The sequence below is a fragment of the Equus caballus genome, chromosome 3 (assembly GCF_041296265.1).
Source record: "Equus caballus isolate H_3958 breed thoroughbred chromosome 3, TB-T2T, whole genome shotgun sequence".
Taxonomy (NCBI): Eukaryota; Metazoa; Chordata; class Mammalia; order Perissodactyla; family Equidae; genus Equus; species Equus caballus.
Genome location: NC_091686.1, coordinates 124,335,169 through 124,348,553, shown reverse-complemented (window position 1 = coordinate 124,348,553; position 13,385 = coordinate 124,335,169). Strand labels below are relative to the sequence as shown.

The following is a 13,385-nucleotide window of genomic DNA, read 5'->3' as shown; positions in this document are numbered from 1 at the left end:
AGGCATCGGAAAGTTAAGAGAAGCAGGGCTTGGGGATAGCAAGATTCTGCAGACCAGGATAGGTCAGGCAACCACAAGGTGTGAGGTGTCCATCAGTGAACCACCGGGGACTCAGTGGCATTTGCCAACTCTTGGGACAGGCTGAGAGTCCAGGATAAATGCTACTGCTAAGAGGCAGAGACTCTTGACAGGCTAAGAAGATAATAGCTAGAGGCAAGGGGCTGCTCGGACAAGCCTGAAGGCTTCAGTTCCAGGGAGAAGGAAGTGTAGGAAACAGCCTTGGTGTCAGGATCTCCAGCTGAGCAGGGCAGGGGTGAGGAGCTGGGCAGAAAGCCTCTAAGAAGGAGAGAACAGCCCTCCCGGGCTATAGTGTACAGGCATCACTGTGAGGAAGGGCCCACCCCAGTGGGGGAAGCAAACCAGAAATGACAGGCCCAGCCCTGACTTGTGGTTCGTGATCATGGGGGCGACCAGCCCCTCTACAGCAAAGCAGACTTGGACAGGCCCCTCCTGGAGGACAGCACCATCCAGAACTGCCATAATTTTTCATAGACCATCTATGTATTTGATAAAAACTAACTACTACAAACGAAATCAAGAAAGAAAACCAAAAAGACCTACAGATCACGCTGTTACTGGAACAACCAGATGTGAACTACCATTAGCATGTTCAAGAAAACAGAGAACACAATGGACACTTTTACCTGAGGACTGAATCTTTAGGGAAAAAACCCAAAGCAAGAATTTCTAGGATAGAAATCAAGAACTCAGAAGATGAGTTTAAGAGTAATTAGAGAAGAAGAGAGGATTAGTCGACCAAAAGTAGAGAAAGCCAAGAAGCACAGAAAAGAGCACATGTGCCATGCCAGACTTAGAGACAAGTCTAAGGGGGTGCAAACGTCAGCTCCAAGCAAGGGGAAGACGGGGTGGGGAGCAGGGTTTAATGAGATGACAGAAGCACTTTGATCATTAAAGAGGGTCATCACAAACACAGACACCCCTAGGCCCATTACTGCGAAACTGCTGAAGTCCAAATACAACGAAAATCTTAGACTCTGCAGAGAAAAGGCAGACATCTAAGGAACAGTAATAGGCCGGCCAGCTGAGATCCCACTCAGTGGCAGCTCTAACGTGAAGAAAGAAAAGAAATGCAATTCTAAAGCTCTATACTCAGCAAAAAATACCCTGCAAAATAAAGGGAAACACAGACACATTCACACAGACAGTGAGAGAATGCCTCACAGCAGATCCACAGCACAGAAGAGTTCCAGGGAAGTCCTCAAGTAGAGGAAATGGTCTGGACAGAAGTGCAGGGAGCAGGGAAGGCAACAGGAGGGTAGCTCTGCGGTACACACGAGTTGGCTCTCCCCGGGAGAGCACAGCAGGGGCGTCTCCAGGTGCCAGCAAGGCCTGGGGACAGGAAAAGCACTTATTCCAGTAGACTGTTAAGTGTTAAGGAAGCCTTTTCTAAACTCTAGGGAAACCATTAAAATAATAAGTAACAAGCTAATGGGGGGAGGGATGGAATAATAAAAAAATACTTGATTAATCCAAAGGAAAGCAAGAAAGGAAATTAAGTAGAACATAAAACAGGTGGGACAAACAGAAAAAGAATATAGACTACATACTTCAATTAAAAAACAGAGGTTGTCAGACCATATGAAAACAACAACAAACACATTGTAAATATAAGGACTCAGGAAGCTTGAAAGTAAAAAGATGGAAGAAGCTCAACCCAAAAGAAAGCTGATATAGCTATCAGAACACCAGACAGTGTAGATTTTAAGGCAAGAAGCATTACTACAGAAAAAGAAGGCATTTCAGGAATTCTCGAGAGAAGGCCACTTGGGGTACACAGAGTACAGTCACTCAGCTACGGGCAGGCCGGGTGGGAGGACATGGGGTCAGCACAGTGGGAGCACTCTGCTTGTGGGCCAGGGCTTGCTTATGACTTCCTGCCCTTTTACTCAGGAGCCCCAATTCTAAGTCACTATTTTTATGAAAATTATCAAAGATGTGGGGCAAAAATCCATGTTAAAAGATATTTACTACAGGTTGTTTAGGGTAGCAAAAGATTCGCTAAAGTAATGGTTAATAAGTTATGATGCATTCATATACTAAACATTAGGCAGTCATTAAAATTCATCTTTTCAGTGAATACTTAGTGCCATGGGAAGATCTCCTAATGTCAGGCCAGGTGTAAAATTGTATGGGCTGTATGATTCCAACATGTATTCCAGTAGAACACCCCTACCACACACACACATTCAGTGTGCGCACCGAGCACTCAGGAGGGCACAAAGGCACCAACTGTCCCTGACTCGGTCTGGGAACAACAAGACCCCTGGTGATTTTTCCTTCTTCTATTGTTTAGCATGGCCCAGAGCTTCCACAATCAGGCACCTGCTTTTGTAACCAGAAACCAAAGGTGAAACCCAGGGAAGCAGGGCCACGTTTGCAAGGCACTCACCTTGTCGTCGGCCTTGATGGACCGCAGCCTCATGGTGAGCTGGAAGCGCAGGAAGTTGTTGGTGCCGATGGACTGGAGCTCCAGCAGCTTACAGAGTGCCACCAGCTGTGGCCGTGTGAGGTTATCTAGGGTCAGCTCATCCTCAAACAATTTGGAAAAACGCATGATTTCTTCATTGCTGGGTCTCTCACCTGTCTCTCGGATCTGCAAGGAGCAACTGTAAGGGTTACCCACCTGGTAGGGTGTGTGTTCCTCAGCACCTCACATGGCCTCGGGCCACATGCCTCAAGCGAGGAAATAAAGGAACTGACTGAAGCACCCTGACCATCCATGCCCTCCCTTAGATCTACCTTCTCACCACGCTCCTCGTGGGGAGTTGCCTCTCAAAGACTCAAACCACTGAGCACTGCCTGCACTGGGCTCCCTGTGAGTGATGCTTCTGTGCAGAATGCAGCACTAGCCCCTGGACCTTTCCTGCCCGTGCCAGTGGAGCCATGGCTGCCAACTGGAAAGAGGCCATAGGCTTCCTTATGCTGGGTGGGTGAGAGGCCCTGCCATTCTCTCCCCACGATGGATGTGGCTACGGAGCAGCCTCAGAGTCTGTCTCCACCCCACCCCCTGCCCGCCAATGCGGCCCCCAAACCTATCACAACTTCGAGGTCTTAGGTTCCTCATCTGCCAAACTGTACCTCCCCAGGGCAGCTGCAAAGTCTGGAGACATAAGCAGGCAATTGTGAATGTCAGCAAGGTTCAAGATCTCAGGCCAGCAGGCTCAACCTCTGTGCACAGGGGAACCTCCTGGCCAAACCCTATAGCACCAGCCAACACCCACCAGGGAGCTCTGCTCTTGTGTGTACAGTAAGAAAGAGGACAGAAAGGCAATGAGGAGTGCTCCCCAGATGAGGCAAGGAAGCCCTGAGGCTCTACCCAGCACTCCAGGACAAGGAGCTCTGGAGCGTCACGGCACCTTCTGGAAAAACACGGCGAAGTCTCTGGTGACATTCCCCTTGGCCGCCTTGTTCTTCAAGGCCATCTCCTCAATGGTGTCCTGAAGAAACTTGGCCAGCTCCAGCTTGACCCGCAGCTCCTTCTTCAGTCTCTCCTCCTGTGAGGTCAAAGAGAGGGCGCTGCACTCCTCCTCCCCACTCCCTGGACGGCACTGGTCAGAGTAGTTGCTTCCACTCCCTTCACTGGAACTTCAGCACGAAGTGCATTTTACAATCTCAACCCAGGACCCCTCACTGATGTTTCCTGAACAGCGATTACTCCCACCCAGGTGTGACACAGTCTGAAACTTTCTCTTCTGTTTCATGGTTTTAAAAAATATTTGTGTGGGGGCCAGCCCCGTGGCTGAGTGGTTAAGTTCATGTGCTCCAACTCAGTGACCCAGGGTTTCCTGGGTTCGGATCCTGGGCGTGGACATGGCACCGCTCATCAGGCCATGCTGAGGCAGCATCCTACATGCCACAACTAGAAGGACCCACAACTAAAATATGCAATTATGTACTGGGGGGATTTGGGGAGAAAAAGCAGAAAAAAAAAAGAAGAAAATTGGCAACAGTTGTTAGCTCAGGTGCCCAATCTTTAAAAAAAAAAAATTTGTGTGACCCACCCCCCCCCAGAGCAGGGGCCAACAAACGTTTTCCATAAAGGGCCAGTCAACAAAGCTTTTAGGCTTCATGGGCCATGTGGTATGAAACAACTCCTTAACTCTGCTGGGGCAGTCCAAAAGCTGCCAGACAATACATACACGACTGGGCGTGTGTCCCCAAGAGACCTCACTGCCCAAAACAGGTGGGGGCCAGCGTGGCCTGTGGGCTGCAGTCTGCCGATCCTGCCCTAGACAGATCCTACCCCACAAATGGGTCTCAACCTGTGGCTTGAAGAAAACTGGTCCAGAGAAACCATATTTTAAAACACATTTAAAGAGAAACAAATCTGAAACCCAGCATCTCTTAAATAATCATAGCACAGCATTAGTGAATTACGAAGAAAATAAAACACCTAACATCAGAAACGTCAATCACAAACAACGCAGCCATCGTAAGCACTTGAACATTGGCTATGAAAGGTGCTCGCTGCCCCTGACGCCCCAGCACCTTGATGGACTGGGTCTCAAACGTGGATGGCAACATGTTGGGGAAGAGCTTCACAGCCACAGGAAGCAGAAATTCCATGAATGGCACCACCACAAACACCAAGAAGGGGACCAGGCGGAAGAGGTCGGCACAAATCCGGAGAAACTGGAAAGAGAAGGAAGAGGTCAGAGGGTGATACTCGAGGATTTCCTATACAATCATTCAGAGATGCAATGACAGGCAACACCTCACAGGGATCAGCAAGAGTTCTAAGTTCCAAACAGCTTAGCAGGCAACTCTCAAAGGCCATTTCTTTCAGGAGTGTCCAAACCATGTGTGGATGGCCTTCAGAAAAGCTGGGTGGAAGCTAACACGGCGTAGAACTGCACCCATCACTGGATGCTGCCAGCAATCACCCCCCAGAGGCATTTACCAGGTGCCCACGGGTGGGTCTGTACTGCAGAAACAGCTTGAGACAGACACAGTGCTGCCCACTGGGCTTAGAGGCGAGCCAGGCAAGAGCAACAGGTTGAGGACTCATGTTGCTGGTGGCAGCAAAGGCCAGAGAAGGCTGTGGCCATACCACCCACCCTAAATACTCTGCAGAAAGGAGAGTGTTGGCTGTGCATTTCTCCTATGTTTCCTGAGATGGTTAGATTTACGACTATACCACATAGCAATGAGGAGAAAAGTATCTAAGTGTTTCATCAATATGAGTAAACTGCTGATGCCATTAAAGAAATGCACAACTTCAAATAATCAAAAATCCCTGGGACACTGAACAATCGCTGCTGAGTCTCCAGGCAGCTCAACTTTCTCTTCCAGCAATCAGTCACTACCTAGCACCCTACTACTTCCGCTCACAACTGTCTGGCTCCTAGGAACTGCTACTACATGCTTCTCCAGGTCATGAGCTGTATTTCCACTGCAATTAATTAGATGGTCTTTGAAGAGTGATGTCATTTCTAGAAATGGCCTTGTTTCAGGCTCATGTGATGTCTTTTCATTACTGGGTTCCCACTGGAGTGCCCCTTCTCGGGGCGAGGAGTCACGGGCCCCTCAACGCTGTCTGTCAGGATCACCCGGTCAGGGCAGCCTCTCCAAGGCAGAGCTTGTTTCTCCACTTGTGATGCATAAGCGATCTGTGAGGAGGCTCTCAGAGACTGTGCAAAGATCCACCTTCCTCCCTAGACCACGACCATCCACAGTTCTTCCCAAATCTTCCTCTACTCTGATGGTCACAAAGGAGTGATTTGCTAACTCAAGCCTATCTCCCCATTCACCAACCTGGCTTTCTTGCACATTCATTTTTCTACGTATTATCAAAACCAACTCATAGATTCCTATATTTTTCATTTGTATACAATTCATTAGTTTTTATTTTTATGCTCAAATGGTCCCAGATTTGGCCATGGAAGGACCCTCCAAGTTGGTGCCTGTGTTTTTTGACATTCTTTTTTTAGCAGTTCTGTTGAGGTTTAATTGACTTACCGTAACATTCACCCATTGTAAGTGTAAAATTACACTTACATGTAATGATTCTGAGTGATTTTTACCATGTGATCCTGTCTGCTATTCCCTTTACACTGTCACTTTAAAGCATTTCTGTGGGTAAGCCGGGTCTCCTGTATCAAGGGTGAGCATGTGGGGGACAGAAACACTCCTTCTCCCGAATACTGCAGGTCTACAGGGTCCAGAGTCAGAACACAAAACTACTTTCCAAATGCCTCTGTTTCACAGCAATCATCAGACATTTTCAGTCATTCTCTATACAACATGATTAGCAAGTATTTGACAATTACATCAGCTTAAATTTACATATCAAATTATCTTCCACTTGGGGCCAGCACCACGGCATAGCGGTTAAGTTCAGCTTGCTCTGCTTTGGTGGCCCAGAGTTTGTGGGTTCAGATCCTGGGCACGGACCTATACCACTTGTCAGCAAGGCTTTGACAGCATCCCACATATAAAACAGAGGAAGACTGGCACAAATGTTAGCTCAGGACTAACCTTCCTCAAGCAAAAAGAGGAAAATTGGCAACAGAGGTTAAATCTTCCTCAGGAAAAAAAATTATCTTCCACTTAAACAATACTTAAACAAATTTTACTTATAATTTCTTATGTGGTTTTTCTTTGCCTTTGTAAGCATTATAATTTTAAGAGTCATTTTTCTATAATTATCAGGACTGCTAAAATTTTGTTCACATTAAAATTATCTGTGAGGCCTTAAACCAAGGAAAAAAACAGCACAGCTCCAGAAACCCTCTTCCTAACACTGACAACAGGGATGTGCCGCCACTGCAACCCGGCATCCACACAGGGACCCGGCCCGGGGGCTTACTCAGCTATCCCAGCTCCTTTTTTCCCTTCAAGTCTCATTGTCTTCAATGAAGTAGCAAAAACACGTAACTTTCACAGCAGAATGGGATGGGGGAGGAGCAGAAGGGAATCCGGGTCATAAAGTATTAACTTGTAATCATCTAACCTACAATGTGCGTTGCATTCAATGTCCAACAAATGCTAATAGGATGATTCTGAAATTCTAATACAATTGTTCCTTCTTCAAATTATCAATCTGTTCCCTTCTAAAATAGCATCCCTTGGAAAAATGCCAACCAGTTAAAAAAAAAATCACCTGTGTTCTCAATGAAATTCTTGAGAACAAGTATAAAAACAAAAGCTGGAGTTACTCTCACATGTAACACCTAATTCCCAAGATGCATTAAAATAAAGCACTTCTTTTCTTACTAAGGAGTCCTCTGGTAGTCACCTTCGAGAGAAGGGACATTTCTGCATCTTTCCTTGTCGGGGGGAGGGTCTTAGGGCACTGAGAGTTTGAAGTGCTCCTTGTCCCCTGGGGACTGACCAAGAAAAAAAGAACAAAAATCGAAGAAAGAAAAGTTTATAGTGTTAACTGTCAGTTATTTCACGGACAAAACAAGTGAGACCCAGAAGCTCTGGGTACCTGGAAAAAAAAGGAAAAATCTTTTTTAAGAGCTGCCTACCAGAAGCTCTGAAAGCCCAAGAGCAAGTAAGCAGGCAGGTTCTGGAACTAATGACAGCATGAAACCTCAGGATCAGGAGCTCAGATCCCAAACAATAAACAAAAACAAACTCATACAGAAGGGAAGTGCGCAGCCCTGAAAACAGAGATCAGAAAGGAACGAGGTGGAAAAGGCAGTTCACCTGCAAAAGAAATACAATTGAGGGGCCGGCCCAGTGGCACAGCGGTTAAGTGCGCACGTTCTGCTTCGGCGCCTGGGGTTTGCTGGTTTGGATCCCAGGTGCGGACATGGCACCGTTTGGCAGGCCATGCTGTGGTAGGCGTCCCATATATAAAGTAGAGGAAAATGGGCATGGATGTTGGCTCAGGGCCAGTCTTCCTCAGCAAAAAGAGGAGGATTGGCAGAAGTTAACTCAGGGCTAATCTTCTTCAAAAAATGAAAATAAAAAGAAATGCAATTGGGCTGACACAGACCTCTCAACAGTAAAAGAAGCCAGAAGACAGTGGAACAACATCAAAACACGGAGAAAAGACAAATATGTGTATATTAAAAACCTCTGGCAGAAGAGACATCAAAATTTCAGTGTTGAATTTCAGTGGTGGCATTACAGCAGAAGTTCACTTTTCTATGGGTTTTTCCGATTTCTTATTTTTAAACCAAAAGCAGCAGGAAAAAAGCCATAAAAGCATTTTAAAGCCACTGAAAGGTGACCGACCAGGATCACGCACATGCCCATTACCTGCCTGCGCTCTCGGCGGCTCAGGGTGTGGCCGTTGAGGATACGCCACAGCATGCGTGCGGCGATCTTAGTGTCAATCCAGAGGAGGCGGAAGCCGTGGTAGTAGTGCTTCAGCTCATCTAGGACCCTCTGCCCCAGGGACTTCTTCACGGCCACCTCCGGCGGGGGGCTGTACACCGGGCCTCCCTCCTCCAGCTTCTTGTTCTTGTCCTTTAAGGACTTCAGGGACTTCTCCACCACGGAGTCATCGTTCAGCGGGGGCGAGGAGTGCCAGCAGCGCACAGGAAGGAACTGTGGCCCCGTGACAACCAGACCTGCCGAGGCAGGGGCCCATGGTGCTCGAGTCACCGTGCACGTGCGCTCAGGCCTCTGAGTCCAACAGCTGAGGGGATCGCCTCTGAAGGAAAGATACATGGGGTGGACGGGAGCGCAGCAGCCAAAGGGAACATTCCTGGAAAAAGGAAAACAGCAATGAGGGGCTGGTCACTTTCTATGACCTCCCAGCACCAAATACCAACAAGAGCAACAGAGACCACAGCCATATCACAACTATACTCCCAATTTTCTCAGCACATAAAACAGACTCCTATTGCTTCCTGATGCCTGAAGAACACATCCAGGGGAGCCCTTCCCCTCCAGAGCTGGAGGTGAAGGAGCTGCTTGGAAAGGGCTCGTGCGAGAGACCAGGGAGAGTTGCCCCCATCTGAGAGCAGCACAGGATGACCAGTCCCCACAGCCTCGATGCAGGGCAGCACCAAGACGCTGAGCAGCTCAGGTGGGGGTTGGGGGGCTCAAAGGGGCAGGCCGGACACAAACACAACCAGCAAAAGCTTGACCCTCGGGCTAGAGAGATTCAACATCTGGGCAGGTCACACAGGCCAGCTCCCAAGAGGAGGAGATGTGCGGTGCTGCCTTGGGAATTTGGGGGCTGTGGCGTGGAGTTTGGAGGATCTCTCTTCTAACAGCTGACTTTCTACAAAGACCTGTGGTTCTTGGGTAAGTCCTGAAAATCAGCAAGGGCAACCTAGACCCATGTACCAGCTGACCAAAGGCATCTGTGCAAAATGGCAAACTCAACAAATAAAGCCCAAAGCCCATTTCCTCCCTCTCTTCCCCTCGCTGCTCCAGCACTGGTCTGTGCACCCTGACACACGGGCAGGCCCCTGGCCCAGAGCCTCTGCAGCCGTGCCCTGCCTGGACGCCCCGCAGGCTCCAGTGGCTTGGCCCTGGGCTCACTCAGGCCCCCTGACCGGCAGCATTGCCCTCCTAGCGTGTGCCACTCTCAAATCCACCAGGTACACTCCATCCCCCACTGGACCTCAGGCTCCATGAGGCCCAGCAGGAAGCCGGCGTGAGCTGCCTCCAAACCATAGCGAGAAGCTGCAAGGGCTTCTGTCACTGAGAACCTCAGAGCCTTCTATGCCCACATTGCTTGAGGCCTACAGGGCTGCCTGGACTCCCAGCAGTCAGAGCAGGCCAGTCTACTCCTCTGGGCCCCACTCAGCTGCCACTTAGTGTCTACCCGCAAAATGGCCATGCGAGGAGAGCCACTGCAGTCTGAGTTTCTGGAGCATGAGCCGGGCCTCCAAAGCTCTTAGTGCCAGCCAGAGCCTGGCACAGCCCAGGGTTTGTGTGCGATGAAGAGACACTCTTCCGACTGCAGCACGGTGATGCAAACCCACTCACAATCCAATCCTGAAGCAATTTTCCCAGACGATTCCCTTTCAGTTTCACAATCTTCTACTCATCTCACCTGTCACATGAGAAACCTCTCCCCTGCTCATGCACAAACCTACCTCTGGGTGGCCGCAGAGTCCAACTTACTTCAGAGGCACGCCATTTATAACCAACACACCCCAGCTCCTTCCCACCTGCCCAATCATCTCTTTGTACCTGGTTTGCCACCAGCAGTGAGCTCTGGAGCAGACTGAGTCCAAATTCCAGCTCCACTACTTATTGCTGTGTGACCTTCGGCAAGTAACTTAACCTCTCTGTACTTTGGGAACATCCTTGGTAAATGTGTGTGCTCATATATTTGAAGTACCCAGAATGGTGTCTGGCGCACAGCAACACCTCCCACAGAAGTGGCATCTATTACCACTGTCCCATCAGAGCAGCTGAAAAGCCACCAGTCAGGGCTGGAAGAAAGCTGGGAAATGTGTGATTTTGCTGTTCCTTTTAAATAGGAGGAATACAGAAGGACAAGCAGGAATGTGCCTGTCTTAGCCCACAGCCTAGAATGGGCAGGTGTAGCTGGTACAGGACACCCCCAGCCTCACACCAACTGACTCCCCGCTGACTTTTCTTCTGTCCTGAGCCCCTGCTCCCGGCTTCAAAGAGCAGGGTCAATCCTATCCCACGAGCTCCTTAGCCCCAGAGTCAACACCTGAGCCAGGAGGTTGGGGGGGGTCCCTCGAACCCACCCTGTCCTAAGTCACAGTAGCCAAGGGACAGGCCGCACAGAGCATGGCAGAGCCGCTGGCTCACAGTGCTGCTCGGCCACTTGCTGCTCCGAGACGCTGGCCATAGCCCATGCCTTTTGTGCCTCAGCCTCACCTCTCAACGTGGGCGATGACAGTGCCCACATAGAAATAAACCTTACCTCCTATCTTCACCAAGCTTAATTATCCAATTTCCCAACCCTCAATTAGCAAGGAAGTGAGCGGCTCCCATGAGAAGTTGTAACGTCAGCAGTCACAAGGGGCAGGCAACAGGCAAAGGCAGAGACACGTGAAAACAGACCAAGTAGAGAAGCAGCCGGCACACCCAGTCAAGGCCTGTGAGGCCCCAAGATCTGGCTGTCTTCAAGCACATTAGAGAGAGTATTATTACTAACCATCTAGCCAGAAAGGATTAGCTATTTTCAAAAAACATAAAATTGCATAATTTATTATTCAAAAAATTTCCATCAAAACAAAACTAACCTGGGCACTGCTGCCTTCCTGAGGGCGTCTGGGACAGACCCCGTCATTGAGGCCTACCGCACTCTGCCCTGACCTGCCAGAGCCCTTGGCTTCGGCAATGCTTCTGAAAAGCACCCAGTCGGCTCATCCATGCAGGGCCAGTGGGCCCAGCTTCCTACCATCCAGTAACTGATTTTCTCCTGCTTTTTCTTTGCCTTCCCTTTTTTTTTTTTTGATAAATCACCTTTAAAGTGGGGGGGAAAATGCTCTGGGTGAAAGCAACATAACAACAGAAACACATGGTCCCCAGAGGAAAGCCCCATTTGTTCATGTTAAAAAGCTTGAGATTTTCATTAAGTCACTCGTTTTACTTTAGGATGCTGACTCCTATGTCCATTTCAACCTGGACATTTGCTGTCACCTTCAAGAAGAAAAAAGCCAAGAAGTGTTTGGCAGAGGAACAGCGTTCACGGGTTCAGAGCATTTCCTGTGCCGGTATCAGCTACACAGCCACCTGATGGCAGGCACTGGGAGCGGGATGCAGGGACCCAGACATGCTCTCTGCCACAGCACTTCTTCACTCTTGCAAACAGCTGGGAAAATGCCACAGGCATAACACCTGTGGGCCACTAAACTCATGGTAACATGTCCCCTTCCCAAGTGAACAACTCGCCAAGACAATAGCCTCAGGCTGGGCCAGGGAAGATGCAACCCTTAACACGCCACCCTCAGTTCTCCAGGGACATGACGCCAGGAGGGGCAAAGTGACCCAGCAACAAGACAGGGAAGGATGGACAGACAATGGAGCAACAGGTACCACCACCAAGAGGGATGATTCCAGAAGTGCAAGACACCTCTCTGCCCAGAGACAAGAGGTGAAACCAAGCCTGCCTGCAGGACAAGTGCCCCTCAGCTGTGGAGCTGGAGACAACTGCCCCCAACACCTCAACACCTATTAGAGCCCTCGAGGCCGCATGACAGCCAGTGTGCCATGTGCCAAGAGCACCCCCGGGGGCCAGGGCCGTACCTGTCACCAACACACTGATATTTCTGCAGCAAATCTTATGAGTACTCACACTAACGGAGACTTAAGAAGAGAAACAGCCTCATGTCAGCTCAGGTTTTCCCACTGAATGAGGTTCAGCGTGTGCTCGGTTTCAGAGCTGCTGTGCTATGTTTAACTGCTTACGCAGAGTTTTGGGTCCTTTCTCTCTGCCTTTCTTTCTATGATAAAGGAGGTGAAGTGTGGCCAGATAATGTCCACGATGTTGCCTTGAATCAGAAACTCTCCATCCTTCAGGGGTCTGGACCATTTCAACTGAAGACTGAGATTGCAAAGTAACTGTTAAAAAAACTAATACAAATGGTTACCACTTGCAACTACTTAGCTCAAGATTTCTTATACTGCATGATCAAAAAAAATGTTTTTTGGATGCTGAGACTGATGTAAGACTTCAACTCTCATCTATAATCCCTAATTTGAAGCATATGAGTTCAGCAAAACAGCTTTACAGTTCTCATGGTTTAACTTTCTAAACAAAGTGTTTAACTTCATAAAAATTGTGAACTTATAAAAAATTTATATTAATAAAGCACAGCTTTTATGTTTTAATACAAATCTTAAATGCAAGGGCATTTGAATCTTAAAAGGTGCTCAACAAATTCAACATCCATTTCTAATAAAAACACTTTAAGATAAGAATAAACAGACATGGCAGAGTACTCAAAAACAGAAGCTAACAGCAGAGACTAGTTAAACACTAGATACTCTATTTTTTGCTGTTGTAATAATGCATGAATGACTACAGCTGTTCTGATAACATCTGGCTACTGAGATAAGAGCTGAAACCCCAACAGAAGCTTAGTGCACTGGGAAGGAAGAGACAAAAATTATTATCATGCACTAGGAAGATCCATAACCATTAATTAAAAATGTATTACAATGTGAGCTAAAAAATAATCAATGGAGCTGTGTGAAGCGGCCAGGCACACGAAAATATATAGAAATTAGTACCTTACATGCCAGTAATAATCCCTTAGAAAAGATAATGAAAAAGGAGGCTCATTAATGCCACCAAATAGAACACATCTGTGAACTGTCTTAAAGGCAACGCGTGTGGCCTATGTAAAGAAAATGACACACCTCTTTCTGAGAGAAAAGGTCATAATAAAGAAAACATCTGTAAAGAC

The 13,385-nt window shown here is 48.2% G+C and overlaps 1 protein-coding gene across 11 annotated transcripts in view; it reads right to left on the bottom strand.

The window, feature by feature from the left end:
• The window catches only part of LETM1 (leucine zipper and EF-hand containing transmembrane protein 1), a 38,249-nt gene that overhangs the window by 17,830 nt on the left and 7,034 nt on the right, over positions 1–13,385 (bottom strand). For all 11 annotated transcript variants that reach the window (XM_070262848.1, XM_070262839.1, XM_070262850.1 and 8 more), the window contains 4 exons: positions 8,293–8,743; positions 4,570–4,713; positions 3,438–3,575; positions 2,471–2,674 (listed from right to left, as the gene is read on the bottom strand). In XM_070262848.1, coding sequence (XP_070118949.1) covers positions 2,471–2,674; positions 3,438–3,575; positions 4,570–4,713; positions 8,293–8,706 — 900 coding nt within the window. In that variant the 5' untranslated portion in view covers positions 8,707–8,743. The remainder of the gene's footprint in view (positions 1–2,470; positions 2,675–3,437; positions 3,576–4,569; positions 4,714–8,292; positions 8,744–13,385) is intronic.